The following is an 18613-nucleotide window of genomic DNA, read 5'->3' as shown; positions in this document are numbered from 1 at the left end:
TGAGGCAACAGAAAGGCATGACAGCTGATTTCCAGGGTAGATGGTCTTTGTGCAGCTTCAGAGATGCCCCTATGTGTTACCGCAGTATGCCCGGATGTTGAGCCTATCGACACTCAGAATGGCTGGGATGCTGATAAAAATCCCTTGGGGCTATTTCTATGGAATTTATTGACTGTTCTGTTGTAGTGCAGACTGATTCCTGCACAGACTGAGACACTGTTTTGTAGACATTGTACCCGGAGATAAATTTATTCCCTCACCCATTGTGTGGCCTGTGTATTGGAGACATGTACAGTGGACCCTGGTAGCCACAGTTTGAGCCTTGAAGAATTGAAAGTCTGTCTTTTGAGGTTCATGACAGCAGCTTGCTCGCTACCTACTCCTTTAAAAGGATTAGCTAACCATTGCACAATCGCTATGGAGACCAGATGGTCTTTTTGCCTGTTTCTTAAAACAAATTGAGTTCAGTGTTTCCTTATGAATAGATATAAGCCCCTCAAAGCCCACTTGTTGAATGTACTTTCTTCTCCCAGATGAGGAATTCCGAATGTAAACTCATTGCTTGTTTGTTGTCTGTGCCTCTTGGATATAGGAAGAGAGTTCTGCAGGGTGTTCGCAATTTGTTCAGGAGCTTGGAGCTTAGGAAGTTTGTGTGTTGTCTTCTGCTAACCTTGAATCAATAGTCGTTTGTTCAATCCAAGTTGCATATGACACTTTAAAAACTGTGCACATAGAGGAGTGCACTTAGCAGCATAGACAGATCAAACCTGCACAGGCAAGGGTGTCATAAATAGCAAATTTCCAAACTGTTAGAGGGAATAAGAAAGTTACAGATTTTTTTTTTTTTTTTGAGTGTAAGATGAAATTTCTGTGGCTTATCTGTTTTATCAGATACCTTTGTGATAACAGGCATTAATTCATGTTTATAGGTCTATAGCATCTCTATCATGCTCTATCTCTTCTAAGTGATTTATTTGCTAAAATTTTTCTAGGCTTGCTGTTAAGACTGTTTTTAGTTCTAGTCTGCAACCTTTACCTTTGTTTTTGGGAAGGTTAGCTACATACCAATGAGTTATTTTAAACCCTTTCAAGGTTCTTATACAGTAAATAGCCAGAAATAGGGTCAATGAGAGCAAAACCCAGCATGTTCAAATGAAGTAGCTATTCAGTTGAAAATTACGAACAGTAGCCATGGAATTTAGGCAGAAAGGAAAAATTTTGTTGGTGGTGTATTAAGACTGGTTTCTGACTAAACTCTGTGTTCCAAAACTGAGTCTAAGATCTTGTATTACTTCTTTTCTATGGAGCATTTCAATCCCTAAACTGCTGGTGTGTTCTGTGAGATCCAGATTTGGTTCTTTTGCTTTGTGTTGCGATCTTCGTGTGCCAAGTGAAGAGCCAGTACTTTCAGAGGGTTAGGAAGAGCTTGGCTCCTGTTACGTCTGGGTCTGTGCAATGCTTGGTGCAGCCTTTTTCTTATTTTACTGGCAGATTAACTTAAAATCAGAACAAACCTAAAGAGGGAGGTTACTGGGTGCTGGAGTGAATTTCATGGTGGCCTTTCACTGCAAAGGTCACAGTTGGAATCCAGGCATGGGGAAAGATAAACAGATGCTGTGGGACATTGCTCTGATCAGTCTGGTCCACATTGTAGTGGACCACTGCACAGTACCATGAACTGTAATTGGTCTTCCAAAAGGAAAACTGTAGAGGGATGAAAGTTTGTCCTCACTTGTCAGTGAGAGGAGAGAAGGACAAAATTAGAAAATGAAACACTTATTCAATGACTTATTTCTACTACTTCAATGTCAATTGTCAAAGTTTGTTTATAAAAATGTATGTCTAAAGTTCAGGAATCCTCTTCATCAGACTTCTCTTAATTTGTAACTTTTGATTTTTTTTTTCTTTTTTATTAATTTTACATACAGCTGGACTGAAGTGTAAGTTGTATTTGACTGAAGACCTTTTTCTGTCTTTTTCTGTGTTTTCTAGGAAGGCTGTGTGCAACTCCATTCTGGTTTTGGCAAGCATAGTGGCTGGCCACGAAGACAATGCAGAGCATGCTGACTGTTAACTGTGCCCGTGCTTGAGAGTGTTCCTACAGGTTTGCTCTTTCTTTTATACTATACTTTTAACCTAAAAGTGCTAAGGGCTTGAAGTAGGGATGTGAAAACACACAAACTCTAGAAGATAAGATTGTGCTTTCGCAGTGGCTTATTTTGATGAAATTTTTATGAGGCAGCAGTGTATCCTCCTCCGCGTGATAGTCTGAGATATGATGTGTAAAGAAGCATAGTGCCAATGGAAAAAGCATTTTGGTGTTGTTCCTGTATGTTACAAACACTGGAGATTCATTTTGAGTAACAAAAAGAACAGAACGATCTTTTTTACTTTGGGGTGCACTTTATGTAGGTTTGAAATCTTCAGTCACCTCAGTGGGGAAACTTAACTGCTCCAGTGTGTGCTATTCACTGCAAACACTGTGAAAAGCTGAAGAGCATTTTACCAAGTGAACTGTCAAACTGTGCTGAACTGAATGAACATAATGCAGTTTTGTGCTGTAGTGGAAGATGAGGCTATTTGCTAACCAAGTCATTTTTTGTCTGATTTTTGGCATGGGATTTTTTTCTTTCTCCTAGATTAGCTACGTTTAAACACATAGCTGGGGTTTACTGAACATTTTATTGAGGCAACGCTTGGTTGCACAGAAATCAGTCAAGCTGAAACTGCAGTGGGCTTGTCTGCTGGCAGAAGGCATTTCCCTGAAAGTACAGTTCACTTTACATCTAAGTTATGATTATCTTACTGTCTCCCTTTCATTATGCCATTGTTCTTGGGAGCCAGAGATTTTGTAAGTTATAAGAAAAGGATGTTGCCAAGGGTGTGGGTGGAGGAAGGTGTTGACAGGATTTCAATGGAGTAGGATTCCAGCTTTATAACAGAAGGGTAATGAACCATAGAGAAAATAGGCTTTCCTAGCTTGCCCCTAAAATAAATTCGGTTATGAATTTAATGTTGAACATGGCCATTTAATGGATTTTTTTTGAAACAATTGTTTCATATCATTTTTTAAATAAGCATTTTCCTGTGTAGAGGGTAAAAATGGCCTGTTATTTTTTGCTCAATCTTTTAGCCATTGTTTCTAATGAAACTCTTCTTAATTTAGTGGAAAATGGGGAATTCAGAAAGCCAGTACAGTCTTCAGGGATCAAAAAATCATGCTGCTACTACAGCTGGTGCCAAGCAGAAGCCTTGCTCTCTGAAAATTCGCAGCATTCATGCTAAAGATGAAAAGTCTTGCTCTATGCATGGATGGGGACATACCAGCAGCGGCTCAAACTACAAATCAAGGTCCCTTGCCAGAAGCTGCCTTTCACACTTCAAGAGCAGTCAGCCCTATTCCTCTAGACTTGGTGACACTGTGATGAAGGTCTCCAAAAGCAATGTCCATGCCAAACACAGGACAAATGCCTCAGGGGACTACTGCCAAGGGAATGATGCAGTGTTTTTGCCGGATAATGGTTTCCACTATATTGGCCTCCAAGCTGGAAGTAATCATGCTGCCTCTCGAGAATGCAATGGCCACATTTTAAATTGCTATGGAAAGAATGAGAGTCTTGCATCAGCCTCCCCATCAGAGGACAGGAGGAGCCCAAAAGTTCTCATTAAAACTCTGGGGAAGCTGGATGGTTGCTTGAGGGTCGAGTTCCACAACAGCAACAACAGCAAGGTACCGACTGAGGAGTCCAGTGGGCCAGTGCAGTTGCTAAGGTATTCCCCTGCCTTGGAATCTAAGCCAAATAATCTGCTTGACATCAGGAGGAACTCCAGTGCAGACTGTTCTTCAAGCCATCGTCTGTCACCTACCGATTCAAGGCTTCGGTCTAGTAAAGGAAGCTCCCTCAGCTCCGAGTCTTCATGGTATGACTCTCTCTGGGGAAATGCTGGGGATATCAATGAGCTGGATGGTTCTTATTTGACCAGGAGCACTCCAGATACAAGCATTCATGCCAGTTTCCCATCAAGTGACAACAAGAAGTCCTTCAACCAAAGTTCATCTCTTTCCTCGCTCCGAGATCTCTATAAGGATACAAACTTGGAAAGCACTCCTCCACCTGGGATCAGGCTGTCTGACGAGTATATCGACACTCCTGGTAGCCTAAGCAACCGTGTCTCGTTTGCCTCAGACATTGATGTTCCCTCCAGGGTAGAGCAGGGAAGTCCTGCACATTACACCTCCTACACACTCCCGTGCAGAAAGTCTAAGCCCCTCGGCGAGGATGCATCCAAGAAGGATACATTAAAGAACCGAATGCGACGCATCAGTGACTGGACGGGAAGTCTTTCAAGGAAGAAAAGGAAGCTGCAGGTGTGTACAAACCCCAGCCTAAAAGTCTGAAAGTTGGGTTTTAGATTCCTCTTATAAGCATAGTGATTGCATGATGTTTGTCTTTCTTGCAGGATAATTACTTGCTTGTCTCATTTATTAATTTGTGGAATTTTGAGAAGGACTGCATCCCTGGTGCTGTCTGAAATGTCAGCAGAAGAAAAAGATACATGTTATTTTGTGCCAATTTCCCCTCCTATTTTCCTATTTTGTCACCTTCTAAGTTAACTGCAGTCTTTGCAGCCTAATATCTCTTTGAATTTTCTTTTGAAATTGTTGCATTACTTAAAAAGTGACTTGGGTTTTAAACTTTCTTTTTATTTCAAGTATTAAAATACAACCTCTCTCGCTCTATATGCTATGAATTAGCATACATCATCTGAAGAGTGTGGATAGGGCAGTAGAAGGAGGACATAACTATCTTTGTAGATGTTCCCTGTCTGTTTTATTGGCTTCACACTCACTTTTTGCTGTCCATCCATTTCTAGCAAGGGAAGCAGCTGTTTTGACCAGAGGTGTTCTGCCTCCATCTCCTCTGAAGGCATTACATGCAGCAACCTCCTCCTTCCTGTTATGCGTCAGCTTAGTTCACCAGGAAAAACTTGAGTTGCCATCTGGCTCACTGGGAGATTGTAGTATGAAGAAGGAGATGGGAGGGGAGAGCAAGAGGGAGGGAAGGGATGTTTCTTTAGAAGAATTTAAGACTAATCCCATTAATAGGAATTCAGGATGCCTGTGGTCAGGAATGAAATTCTCATCTCTAGCTGCAGGCCCCAGAATTGGATCTTTAAATACCAGACTGTGCCTGGTCTCTGTGTGAGAGTTTGCAAGCTGAGAGGAGACTGTTTTTGGATTTGGTTTGGTTTGAATTTCTTTTTTTTTTTTTTCTTTTTTTTTTTTTTTTTCCTTCTTTTTTTCTTTTTGTCCTGAATCTTCCCTGGTGTTTCTCATACAAGAACAGTCACTGTGCTTCCCTAAATGAAGGATGCTCCCTTTCAGCACATTGATGGGCTGGTCACTTCAGAAGTTAGCAGAGAATGAAGGGAACACCCACTTCTGCAACTTAGGCAGCAGCTAAGCAGTAGATTATAACACGTGCTTTATGTGGCATGTAGAGCAAATGCTGTCTCCTGTGCTGGAAATTCAGACAGGTATTGTGCTTAACCGTGTCCATCTGTCATTGCAATGTGAAACTCTGACAGACCCTTAGGCTCAGAAATGAGGTCAGCGTAATGTTTGCTGGTGTGCATCCTAGTTGGGGGCTACAGAACTGGGAAATGAAAATGAAAGCTGTTTATTTGGATCACTTCTTTTGCGAGTTGGTGCTCATGTGCTTTATCAGGTGCTGTTTTTTCACCTCTTACTCAGCTGTGAAAGAGAGGGCAAAAAAACCCTGGAATCACTGAAGAGCCTCAGTGCTGTGTTCCAGGATTCTTCACTGATTTCAACATCTGTAGCTGTTCTGGATTTTACTGCCAGGCTCTGCATATGATTTCTGCATCCCAGACCTTTACTATGTATTACTTAGTTATGACATTTTCAGAATGGCATTTGTGGTGCACAATTCATAGCTGTTTTGAATTCACTATGCAGTGAACTGACTTCAGACACAGCAAGGAAATTTGGCTGGTGAGATTGCATCAAGTTTGAATCAGATTCTGGTAGAAGGAAAACAGTCCTAGCTCCAAAAATGGTGGTTTCTTAGAAAAAAGCATAGGAAGTGGTTAGTCATTGATTTTAATCAGACAAGTATCCAGCAACAGGAAGGGCAAGAGGGAGGTAGTGAATGCTTTACAGTTTAGCAGTTCCTTGTGTGGCTTGATTGGTTCCTTTCAATCTTTCACACTTTGAGTAACCTGCCATCTCTTCTGGGGGTTGCTGTGTTGTAGTTTGGCAATGCTTATACTCTTTACCAGGTCCTTCAGCTTAAAAACCCAGAAGTGTCATGCATGGTTCTGATCTGTCAGATGGTTGGTCCCTGTTTGTGTGACTTCATCTCGTCAAAGGCAGCATCTGTGCTCTACTCTGAACAATGCGTGCCTTCCTCCGTACATTAGTAATGACTGACTGTGAGTCACTTGGGCTGAACGTAGGTGAAAGCTGGAATATTTCCCTATAAGTGGGCCTAAGTGCCGGTGGTGGGTCCCCCCAGCTGCCCCACTGGAAGCAAATCAGCCAAAGCCCTGCTTCATGGGAACACAGGCCGAGGAGGCACAGGCTTGGAACGTTGAGGCCAGACCCTTGACACTAGAAAGGCAGTGGAGTTTAATCCCCTTTGTGAACAAATTGCAGCTTAAACACAGGTAGGCTTTTCTCCATCTTGAAGCCTCTTTCCAGGCTGTAGGTTCTGGGTGTGGGTTCGGCAATCACGATGGGCGCCAGACTGTAGGTTAAGGACGGTCGGAGACGAGAGATCTCTGAAGTCAGATCTTGGGACACATGGGGTTTATTGCAAAGGGCGTGGGTATAGGGGCACTGCTCAGAGCTGCCAGACTCAGCTCGGAGCAGGCCCAAGAGAGCAAGAGAGTAAGCGGGTAAGAGAGAAAGAGAGAGAGAGCGTAAGAGCAAAGAGAGTGAAGAAGAAGTAGTAAGAGTGTCTGAAGTCCTGGTTACAATACAATAAATCATCTTCTGTACTGAATATTCTAATTGTCACTAACCAATCTAATACAAGATACAAATCCTATAGCATTTACATACAGCCTATAAGAGTTCTTATATTGCCATAGAGTGTTACATCTTAACTTCTAAAAACTACTCTTTGGACCCCTTCTGCTGAGCTAGTAGGGTCTGCTCTGACCCTTGGACCTGCCTGCAAGCAGAGGGTATTGTTCCATCAAGAGGGGATTACCTTCAGTTGGCCATACCATTGTTTTCCAGTTGTTCAGTAACTAAGACTTGGTATTTCAAAAGTGGCTTTCATTTCGATGTTGCCTGTAGTTTTCATATTCCCAAAATCTTTTATCAGGCAATCATATTTATAAGGCTTTCCCGTTTCATCTTCCCCAACACCAGGCCCTCTTACTCAATGCTTGCTAATTGGCAGAGTAAATGTAAACAGCCAGTTTGTTCTGATGTCAGTATTGCCTGCTACATTAGTTATTCTTTCCTATTTTTTAACCTGTTATGATTTATTTAAAGGGAGAAGTGGTATCTTTTCTTGGCCTGCATTTGTGGGACTATGCAGACGCTCCTTGGTCTCCTGTGTTAAGATTGGTAGTCTATTTCCTTTTCATTCCGGCACCCTTCCTCCGCACCTGTTTTAAATCATCCACAAAAGGATTCGCATATGGGATATTTAAGAGAAGTCCTTGGCTATGCCCTGTCCAGTTACTTAGATGTTTTCTTATGTCTGAATTGATCTGATGTATCCTGGAATTGAGCTTGCCTTTCTAATAATGGTTGTGCATCAAGACTTGCAGTCATCTTTTCCATGACGTAGCTTTCCTTGCATTAGGGTGTCCTAAAGTGTTCCCTCAATGCATCACTGGTACTCTACTGAAGCACACGTCTTCATTTAGTTTAATTCATGCTGAAATGGCACTGGGTTGATGCTGTATCACAATACACTGTGTGTGAGCTGAAAGGTTTGTGTGATGTATGTGAGGCCTGTGGACAGAATTTAGACAGACTTGCTGCACAGCCAGATACTGCTAAAGATGGTGATGTAAACTCTGTGTAACTCTTTAACATGGAGAAAATTAGCAAATGCTCTGTAAAATGAAAATCCAGCCACCAGAAAGAGCTACTGAAGGAAGGTTCTTCAATTAAGTAAAATAGCCTCACTTCAGGAATCATATCTGAAATTTTCTGACTTTATATGGCAGAGCCCTGAAGTGGGGTGTAAAGAGAATTTAAAAGAAAAGTATATTGAGTGTACCTCTTTACTTGACTTGAAAATTAGTATTAGATTCTCCTTTTAGCTTGGGTCCTAATGACTGTAGCAGGCTGCATTGTTTCCTGTGCTATTCTTTACTGCTAATTATTGCATGTGTCACTTTGTCTAATTGGTATCTTAGCCAATTTATCTTTTGCACTATCTCAAAGATTGAGAGATTTTCTTGAATGCAGCTGAGCAGAAACAGTGATAGTTCTCTATCATCACTAGATTCAACAGAGCAAAAACCAGCATAAAGTTGCTTGGCAGGAAAACCACCTGGAGTAAAACTTAGGTTAAACTTTTTCAGTGGTGGCAGATACTGCTACAATGACAGCCTCTGCAAGGACCAACAGACTGCCTCACTCTGCCAATTCAGTTCTTTAAGGAAAGAAAAGTACAAGTGATGTTGTCCTGGTGAAGTGTATATATTAATTTTGGGTTCTTTGTCCATTTTCTCTACTCTGGTACTTCCTCATTCCTACCCTTTCTGTGTGTGAGGAGAAAACACAGGATTTGGGTAGTGGCTGGTCATTGACAGGTTGCATCCCACCCTTTTCATTAATGTTTGTTGTTCCAGTGGTGGCTCTTCACAACAGACTCCTTCTATGTATTTGCCCTGTGTTGTGTCTCTTTCTAGTGCTTTGGGACTGAAAGAAATACATATTCTTAATAAGCTTTATACCAATGTTTTCTAGGGGACACTAGCAGTTGCTGGAGAATAGTCAATTAAAAAGCTGGATTTTGGCACACAAGTACAGTGATAGTAATTAAAACAAGGGTGGAGAAAGCTTTCAGTTTCCCCCTGGAATGCAGATCGCCAGCACAGCTGTATGATCCATGTTCTACAGTTGCTTGTGGCATAAATCCATTACATGCAGGATTATATCCTGGTTTGGCACTCCATGTGCTGATCTTCCTCCCTTTACCATATAAAAACCAGCTAAACTATTGATGTTTAGGGAGTTACTCTTGGACAACACTGATTAACACTCTGCAAGAAGATTTGAGGAAGGTGTTCTTTTACCAGGAGAATTGGATCACCAGGCAGTGATCTGAGAAGCCAGGCTTGAAGTTCAATGTACTATAAGGGAATGTGGGTTTCAGTTCAAATTGGCTTTTGTGAGGCCACAGCCAGCAGTGTCCTGCTGCTGGAAAAGTGGTTTGCCTGGCATTGCCTGGGAGGGTATACAATCCCAGTCTTGGCTGCACACCAGAGGTCCTGATGCTATCAAAACGCAGCACAGCTTTTCCGCTGCAGTTTTGAAGAGCATCAAGTAAGAAGCAAAGAAACAAAAAAGTAGTTGTTTTCAGCTGCTGGTGAGAACAGCTCACAGGAGACCAATGTTTATTTACTTTGTTCTTAGTACAGTAGTCTGTGAGAAAATAAATGCTTTTAGAGAGACAGTCTAAACTTGAAAGTATAATGGCTTTATTATTACCGAGGGTAATAGCTTCACTTCTTGAATAGTTTACTGCAATCTCTTCTTTTTTCTTCCCTCTCACTTTTACTGCAAAAGCCAACCTGTCTTTTGTTTTTATGTTCTTAAATCATGCTTTCTTTAAATAGCATTGGCAACGCTTGAGTTCAGAAGACAATAAATGGCTTCTTAGGATGGGTGGTGTGGTTCTCAACAGTGAAGGTAGTGGTGCAAGGAGCTCTGTCTTGGGTTGTAGGAAAATCCCTGTCCATCCCTGGAGCCTGGGAGAGCTAGGACAGTACTTGGAAAGACTTAAGAGAGAAAAGGTCCAATCTGCCAACAAAGTCCCACGTTGACAAGCAGTGGCAAGAAATGTGCCTGCTCTAGCATCCATATCAAAGGCAAGGTTGAAGTCATACCATCGGGCCTGATTATTTCAAATAAAATTGGCCAGCCCTCTCAATCCAAGGGATGAAGTTGCACAGTGCAATTAGGAGAAAGGCCTGTCAGTGCTTGATGGGATGATCAAGTTCTCAGGGTGTTCCCAGCAACTCAGAAAATACACAGCTCTGCAGTGTGGAGACTGGATTTATGCTAGTCAGCAAGTGTGTCTTTTTTAAAATCACATATTGTTTTAGATTAGATTTTAGTCACTTGATCAATAATAACAACCTTAAAATATTCTCAACTTTTGACCTTTTTTTTGTTGGTTAAGCACAGTTTATATGACAAATAGAAAGTGGAGGTTAAAATCAGCCTTGTTGTGCTCAAGCTAAACCTAGCCACCTTGCACAAATGTGATAGCACCAAAGTATCGAAAACCCTATAATAATAAAAAACCCGTCATGATGCTGTTCCTGCTTGTACTCAGACAGATGTAAGCCATGGTGCCTGGGTTTCAGATGGAGGACGTAGTTGTCTCCTGGATTACCTCAGGTTTCAGCCAGTAGTTTCTACTGAAATTTGAGATTACTCGAAGGTGCTGGAATTACCAAAGTACTCAGACTTAGTGGTTAGGGTTTAATGGGGTTCTGCTGAAAAAAACTGGATGGTAGCAGTGGTGGAGTCAGTGGCTGAGGCAAAGGCTATGAGGTAATGGTGAAAAGATGAAGGAACTGGAAGTGGCTAAACATGAAACAAATTTAATTGACAAATCAGGCGTGTCTTCTGATCGTAGCTCTGGTGACTGATTGCAGATAAATTCCTTTTATGCACAGGAGCCAAAGTGTAAAGATGGGAGTGAATACTTTGACAGCAGAATGGACAACTTCAATACGGACACCCTGGCACCATCACAGCTCTCTAATTTACTGTGGTCTCCTGGCTCCAGTCATGTCCTGTCCCAGAGAAGCGAGTCCACCAACGCAGTCAGCAGTGATGCCTTGAGGCAGAACATTTATGAGAACTTCATGCGAGAGCTGGAGATGAGCAGGATGAACTTGGAGAATACAGAGACCTCATCAGAAACAGAAGACTCCAGTGGTGAGTCCCTTAGTTCCTTGGAGCAGCTGGATTTGTTGTATGAGAAAGAGCAAGGAGTGGTACGCAAGGCAGGGTGGCTGTTCTTCAAACCCTTGGTGACCCTGCAGAAGGAGAAGAAGCTGGAGCTGGTCGCACGACGGAAGTGGAAGCAGTACTGGGTCACACTCAAAGGTAAGCCACCACGTTGATCCCTCACCTTGGCAGCAGCAGTTCTTTCCATCGTGTCTCAGCAGCATTTCACGCATGCTGGCTTCTGTTAGTGGGTTTAAGGGGATCAGAAAATCACACCTAACTTTACAAGGTCTACTGACCACTTAAAGAGGAGCATGGGCCTAAGCAGCCCACTGAACTGAGGTGCTGCTCAATGTCTTTGGGATTGTGTGTGCAGCCTTGTGTTTCATGCCATAGTGGGAGTTCTTTTGTCTGACTTCCTAGTTTGTGTATTCACATGAGATTGGGGACTTAAAAGATGCTTTTGGATGTTTGGAGGTCAAAGACCAAATTGAACCAAAATTTAAGGGTTGGGAGAAGTCGCTGGTGCCCAGTTCCTTGTTACAGACACACAGTTCCTTAGGGTCTGCTATGAAATTTACTTAAAGATGAGGTAGGTTAATGTAAAAACATTTAATTCATTTCTAACGCTTTAGGTGGCAATATAATGAAGAGGTGAACTCCCTGTGCCAGAGCATTTACACAGACAAATGTATGATTCAGAGCAGAGGGAGCTGAAGCAGCAGCAGGGGAAGCCCTGTGGTGCCCAAGGCATAGTCCATTCCCAGGACTTGCAGGTCTCCCTCCTTTCCCTGGGTGGTCTTTCACCTTCCCCACTCCCAGCAATACCCCTTCTGGCTTTTGGCATGCCCAGCTTCCCATCTCCTGCAACTGCTTCTGTTGTGGAAACAGCCCCATGGGAAGGGAATCTGCTCAAAGGGTCTGCTGCAGGTGTGATTGTTGTGCTCCATTAATGGCTCAGAGGGTGCTGTAAGAAGTGTATGGGTGTCAGAAAGTGTGAGAAGGAAAATGACATCTATTGTGGGGAGGAAGGGAAATTTAATGGGTGAGTTCATAGGCCTTTTTTTAAATTTTGAATTGCATCCAAAGTATTTGCCTTTCAGTAAATATAATACTAAGTTAATGACTAAGGAAATGGTCAAACTTGATAATTTCCTATCATGTCTGGAACTAGAGGAGAGAAAATAAAAGCTTTCCCACAGGTTGCCCTTTTAAAAATAGTGCATGGGTGTAGACCTGAAGAAAAATGAACAGCAAACAGTAAGTGCTGGTAATGTTGTCCTTGATAGTGCTGATTTAAAAGAAGCAAACTTGCTAGAATGAGGCAATTCTGCCTAATAATTCAGAGACTTGTTATCAAAGGATCAAAATGTAGGCAGGCTTAACAGTTTAAATCACTTGCCCTAATCATCAGATAGCATGATTCATGCTTACAAGCAGTGTATACAAAGGCAGAAACTGTACCTGAATTCCACCCTCTTATTGTGTGTGTTTGTGTTATGGAGTATGACTATAGTTTGATCTGCCTCTTTTAAAATTCAGTTTCTAAAGAATCCTGTCAAAACTCTAAACTGAAATATGTTACATACAGTTTGTGCATTTTTGGGATAATAAGGCTCTGGCAAGGAATTCAGGTGCTTCATGTTCATTTTTTTGCTATAAAATTGGCTTATTGGTGACCTTGAAAAAGTTCCTACCTGAATTTCCACAGACACAAAGAAGGAATAATAAAATCCTTTGTAAAAAGCTTTATTAACTTCTAACATTATAAGTGTTAGATACAGTGCTTTGTACTTCAGTGGTTGATATGGCTGCATTCATGGTAAGATGTCTCTTCCACTTTGTTAGCTGTTTTGAATATACATTCCTCATTTCCTTGATCTCTTATCTTTATTGTCCTGTGGAGACTTCTGATGCCAAAATAAACTTGCCTGTCTGGATATCAAGGCATACTTCTGTTTTCATAATATGCTATATCAAGATCAAGGCACTTGCTTTGGTTCTCTTTATACAGGTTTTTGAATAAATCTGTATTTAATTTGTTCTTGAAGTTTAAGTAGCCAAGATATTTTAAAGCATGACTTAAAATAGCCACATATGTAAATGGAGAACAGCATGTTTCTTTGCACTCTGTTGAGATGTGTTTAATTATAAATATGCAGAAGGCTTATAACCATCTGGTTACCTGCCAGACTTAAAAGTATACATGTCCTGAGGCCTCTGCTCCACTTTCAGGGCCACCACGACCTGAGCCTGAATAGTAACCGTGTACCAAGAGGAACTCTTTTTCCATCTGTCCTGTCCAATTAGTTTGCTTTAACAAGGGAAGTTGCTTTCCCGTTGCCCTCCCCCTTCAGTTCAAGTTTTAATTAAAATACTTAGACAATAATCTGTCCCAGTGGGTCTGACAGAGCTTATGAAACTAGCTGCTTCCAGGGATCACTGGACTTGACCCAAATATATACCTGGGGTGCCATACACCCAAGGCTGCATGCATGGCCTTCAAAATGTTTTATTTATGTACATATAAACTCTCAGGATAAAATATGACTTATCTTCAATTAGAGCAAATAGGAGAAATATGGGAGTTTAAAACAGAACTTAGTATGCACTTTCCTAAAATGCAGAAGTGGAAGTGGTTGTATGTTGCTGCTGCTGCTGAATACAAGAGAAGACTTGGTTTTGCTGGTTTAGTTTGCCCTGTTGTGTTCAAATGCAATTTCTGATATGCAAAGTGTAACAAACTGCGTCCTTTTTTCCAACTGCAGAGATCCCCAAGTGTTTCAGTGGCATAAAGAAGATAAAGTGAGGGCTGCCCAAGGGAAAAGATAGGACCAAATCTGTAGGACTTGTTCGTACCCAAAATATTCTGCCAGTCACTTCGGACAGTAATAGGAAAAGGTGCACTTATGTAGTATAGAGGTATTTCTATGTATTAGATTCCTTACTCTAAAAACTTTTCAGTCAACAGGTGTGATTAGATCAGAGATCTCTGATATCTGTTTCCCTTTGTAATGGTATTTTAGAAGTGCAGTTCAGTCCATGACCCCTTGAACGGGCAAACTGGTGCGTCTCAGAGGACCGTGGGTTATAGCATGAGGCAGGAAGAAAAAGCTGTCAGGGATGAGCCAGCTTCACTGCCAAAGGCAACATTGCACTGTAGTCATATTGTTGTGGGATAGGATCAAGTGTCCTCTGCTGGGATCAAGTCTCCTCCACTGTCCTCCAGAAGTAATTCCACTTGTTACACTCAGGATTTTCATCACCAAGGATGAAATTTGTTTTCTGGATGCAAGCTTCGTACCTTAGATTTTACACTATTTACAAGACTGAACATGCTCAAACTCAGCCCCTTTAAACTGTTTTAAATTACTCAGAATTTTCTGAGTCTTCAATTTTCAGCTAGATTCAAGGAAATCGGGTTTAAATTTGAGAAGTTTAGTCACTAAGCATGTTGCAGAAAACAAAAGATTCTGCAAATATTTTCAGCAAATACAAAGATTTCTTAAGTGGCTGTTACGAGAGAGTTGGTTCAATTTAATAAAAAAACCACAAAAGCTGATTTAACTAAGCAGAAGTTAATCTCTTCTACACGCTTTAACATTTTAATAGGCTGAGTTTATTGATAGAATATTGTGGATCAGAAAGAATCTTTAGTCAAACTCCTGCCACTGGCAGGGACATCTTTCACTAGACCAGATTACTCAAACTCCTGCCTACCCTGATCCATGGATGCTTCCATATTAAGGTGTTCTGATTTATTTATTAAGTCCATAGATTTTTGTTGTGTCCCTATTAGATGTCTGGTTCAACTTTTCATTGGCAAATTCATCATTAACTTTGCCTATTTTTCTGTGCAGATCTTCCAATTTTTTCTGTTTTGGAAGATGAGCAGAACTGCTGTTCCCTGTCTCTGAAGGGTGTCTTAATTCACAAAAATATTAATATAATGTTGGGACATCCATGACTTACTGTCTCCTTATGTTTTTTGTCCCTCTGAACTGCAAAAGGTTGTACTCTACTGTTTTATGAGACCTATGGAAGGAATTCAATGGAGCAGAGCAGTTTGCCTCGATACGCCCTGTTTGCAGAAGACAGTATAGTTCAGTCTGTTCCAGAAGATCCCAAGAAAGAAAATGTGTTCTGTCTCAGCAATTCTTTTGGAGATGTCTACTTATTTCAGGTAACAGGATGCATGCATAACTTTGTGGTTGTTTCCATTTTAGGATGTGACTCCACACATATATGTATAAGATTGTATATACACATGCACACACACATCATATTTGTGCCTTTGACTTAAAAATAATAGCACAATTGCACTGTTGCATTACACTATTATAATATTAAATATGTGATACGACTTCAAGTATTACACCACTTGGCTCAGTCATTTGTGGTTCAGAAACAAAAAGAACAAGGATCACAAATCTGCACAAATCTCTGGGTACCTGGTTGATGACAAGCTTCTAAAAAATCAATTTGTTATCAAATTTTTTCATGTCTATTAGCATTCCACCCTTACAGAATAGTGTGCTCAACCCTGAATATGCTGGCAAGATGCTCAAGAAGGAGAGCTAAAAATAATCAAAATACCTGGGCTGCTCAAGTGCACCACTGTAAATGTTAAGAACAGTATTATGTGGAACTGCCTGCATAGAAACATGTTGATTCATAGGCACACTTGTACGTGTCTCCAGAGATACTCTGTGCGGATTGCATTCTCTTTACCTTGATTTTGCCTCTCCACTAACTTGGCACTTTTTCAATAAGCAAATACCTGCTTCAGAATCTCACGTATAAAATCTTCTCTGCTGTCACAGCAGTGAAGGTTTGTCTTTGATATCTGGTAGGGTTTACTTTCATTATCTGGAGGGATGAAAGATGCAAGTCACATCTTTCCCACAGCTTCTGTGGCTCTTGTGCTCCTGCGGCTTTCAGACCTCACAGGTCTAAGAAGCAGAAACTGAAGGTTGGAGACAAGTCATGATGGAGTGCAGGAAAATCTTACACTTCTTTTGTTTACACAGTTCTAAAGAAAACCTTATTTCACTTGGTCTAGATAAAGTGCCTAAGATGACAGTGAACCCATCAAGCACTTCAGGTCCTAGAGCTGTTGATTTATTTTTTTTTCCTCTTATCTGCTCATAATGTTGCACCATTGATTGGTTTTGCAGGCGACAAGCCAGACGGATCTGGAAAACTGGGTTACTGCCATACATTCAGCCTGTGCTTCGCTCTTTGCGAAGAAACTTGGGAAAGAGGACACTGTCAGGCTGCTGAAAAATCAAACCAAGAGTCTCTTCCAGAAGATTGACATGGATGGCAAAATGAAAAAGATGGCAGAGTTGCAGCTCTCAATTGTTAGCGATCCAAAAAACAGAAAGGCCATAGAAAATCAGGTACTGGAAACAATTTTTTTATATTTATCATTACTTCTTTCTTTGGTCCCTATTTGTGCTTTCTAGGCCTGAGAGTAGTTGTCTTGGGCATAGCTGGCACAGTGGTTGTAATTATTGCCAGGTTTCTACAGCAATCCAGAGCAGTGCAGAAGGTAGGCTCCTCAAAGCCGAGCATCAGACTGGTCTGTTTTATGAGCACAAAGCTATTTCTTTTCTCTTGTGTGAAAATGCAATTAATTTTCACTGTTTTATGTTAATAATATCTAGCTGTTACATTGCATACCACAGAATATACAGTATGTCCTGTGAATAATTTATTATTGTATTGCAGAAGAGATTGAAGAGTAGGTACTTGGCAATACTGTTCTGCACCTTAAGACAGGATGTGAAGAACACTTGGTCCTTCCTCCAACTTTATTTGCATAGTGGCAGACAAAACCCTGTGCTTCCAGCTGAAATTTAGCCATGACTAATGATCACCTGATTGTCTGTGTGGTGGTGAACAAACATGAAGCCTTACTCTGCTCTCACTTCCAGCATGTGAACCAGGAATCACTCCAGGGATACCTTATGGAAGTACATTTTGCAGTGTTGTTGTCTTGCCCATGCCCCCAGTTTTGCAGGTAGTAAGTGGCAAAAGATGCTTTAATTATTTAGACATGGTTAGTGTTCAGGCAAAGACCTCACTACCCATGGCTTTGTGTGCACTAAACTTATCTAGTAGTTTAGCCTAAAGAAGTCTGTGGACTGAGGTTGCTGTATCTTTACTTTTATTAGGCCAGTTACAGAAGACTTCTGATAATTTGAACTGATTGACTGGTCTTGGAGACCATTGGAGAGCCCATCCCTACCTGCCTTTCCAGTCAGAGTAACTATTCCTCTGTCAGTACTTCATGCTGCATATTATGGCCCCTTGAGTAGCAAATGAAGTTTATTTCCTTTGAACCAATACAGCATAATTAGTTTTTTTTGGTTAGCGAAACACTCATAGTTTCAGGGATTTGATGCTTATAATATTTAAATTTCTTACTCTACTGGCTTGGACTTAATGAATAGCAGACTGACTGGTACTGACTTCACTGCCACGCTGTTGTGGCACACTTGAGTCTGAACCTGTATGAGCAGAGTTCAAATAACATGCAGGTTTGTGTAGGAGTTTGTGGTGCAGATGTTCATAAGCCCTTTAAGTGCTCAGATGTTCATAATTTATTTCCAGGTCACTTTATTTCATGGTCCAGAGCTGAGTGAGGTGAATGGAGGAGGAAAAATGCTTAGCATTCTTTTATTGCAGTAGGCTTTCAGACCTAGAGAATATACAGATTTCTATAGCTGTCTAGTGCTTGTAACGTGATGCACTGAGGAAAAATCCTGATGTATATTAACTTAATTTATCCCTCCCTCATCAGATATTCCTGTTAGTATTTCATTTGGAGTTAGATGAAGTGTATTAATGATCTATCTTAATATCTGCTAATTAGATGTTCTGTCCTTGAAGAACCTTCATTGTTTTTCAGCTCTGGGAGAAGCTGGCTTCATTCTGTAGAACTGAAACCCATCTCTAGGGGTGCAGAAGATTTATTCCTGTTAATCTTCTGTCTATGTGTGTCTCAGAACATTGAATGGGGGCAGACCATTGACACAAAGAATGAAATGGATCATTGCAAACATCCACTAGTTAGCAAAGAATAAATTTATAGCAAGACTTTTTTCCTTTCTTGATCCCTTTGATCTCTTTAAAATCGCTCCTTACAATTGCCTAAGGTCTGCTGGCGAAGTCACTTCAGAGAAAAGTCGATAGATAACCGGGTTGCTTAGTCTTCTATTTTGTTGTCTCAGATTGGCTTTTGCAAAGAAAAAAAGAAAATCTTGATGTAGTAACTGAGAATTCTTAATATGCTTAGTAAGTTAATGATTTTGAGAAAACGTTATTCCTGAGGGAATAGTTTGCGTATATGTAGCTGTAGTTGTTTAGTAACTGTGGTTGTTTAGTTGTCTTTTGCCTATTTTGAGTAACAAGAGAATATAAATTCTG

At 41.0% G+C, this 18613-nt stretch overlaps 1 protein-coding gene across 2 annotated transcripts in view; it reads left to right on the top strand.

The window, feature by feature from the left end:
• The first annotated feature begins 2015 nt into the window (after nucleotides 1–2015).
• The window catches only part of TIAM2 (TIAM Rac1 associated GEF 2), an 89254-nt gene continuing 72656 nt past the window's right edge, over nucleotides 2016–18613 (top strand). For both annotated transcript variants that reach the window (XM_019287360.3, XM_010400427.4), the window contains exons 1-5: nucleotides 2016–2104; nucleotides 3167–4369; nucleotides 10903–11338; nucleotides 15190–15362; nucleotides 16357–16581. In XM_019287360.3, coding sequence (XP_019142905.2) covers nucleotides 3173–4369; nucleotides 10903–11338; nucleotides 15190–15362; nucleotides 16357–16581 — 2031 coding nt within the window. In that variant the 5' untranslated portion in view covers nucleotides 2016–2104; nucleotides 3167–3172. The remainder of the gene's footprint in view (nucleotides 2105–3166; nucleotides 4370–10902; nucleotides 11339–15189; nucleotides 15363–16356; nucleotides 16582–18613) is intronic.

The sequence above is a fragment of the Corvus cornix genome, chromosome 3 (assembly GCF_000738735.6).
Source record: "Corvus cornix cornix isolate S_Up_H32 chromosome 3, ASM73873v5, whole genome shotgun sequence".
NCBI lineage: Eukaryota > Metazoa > Chordata > Aves > Passeriformes > Corvidae > Corvus > Corvus cornix.
This window is presented reverse-complemented; position numbering and strand designations above follow the sequence as displayed.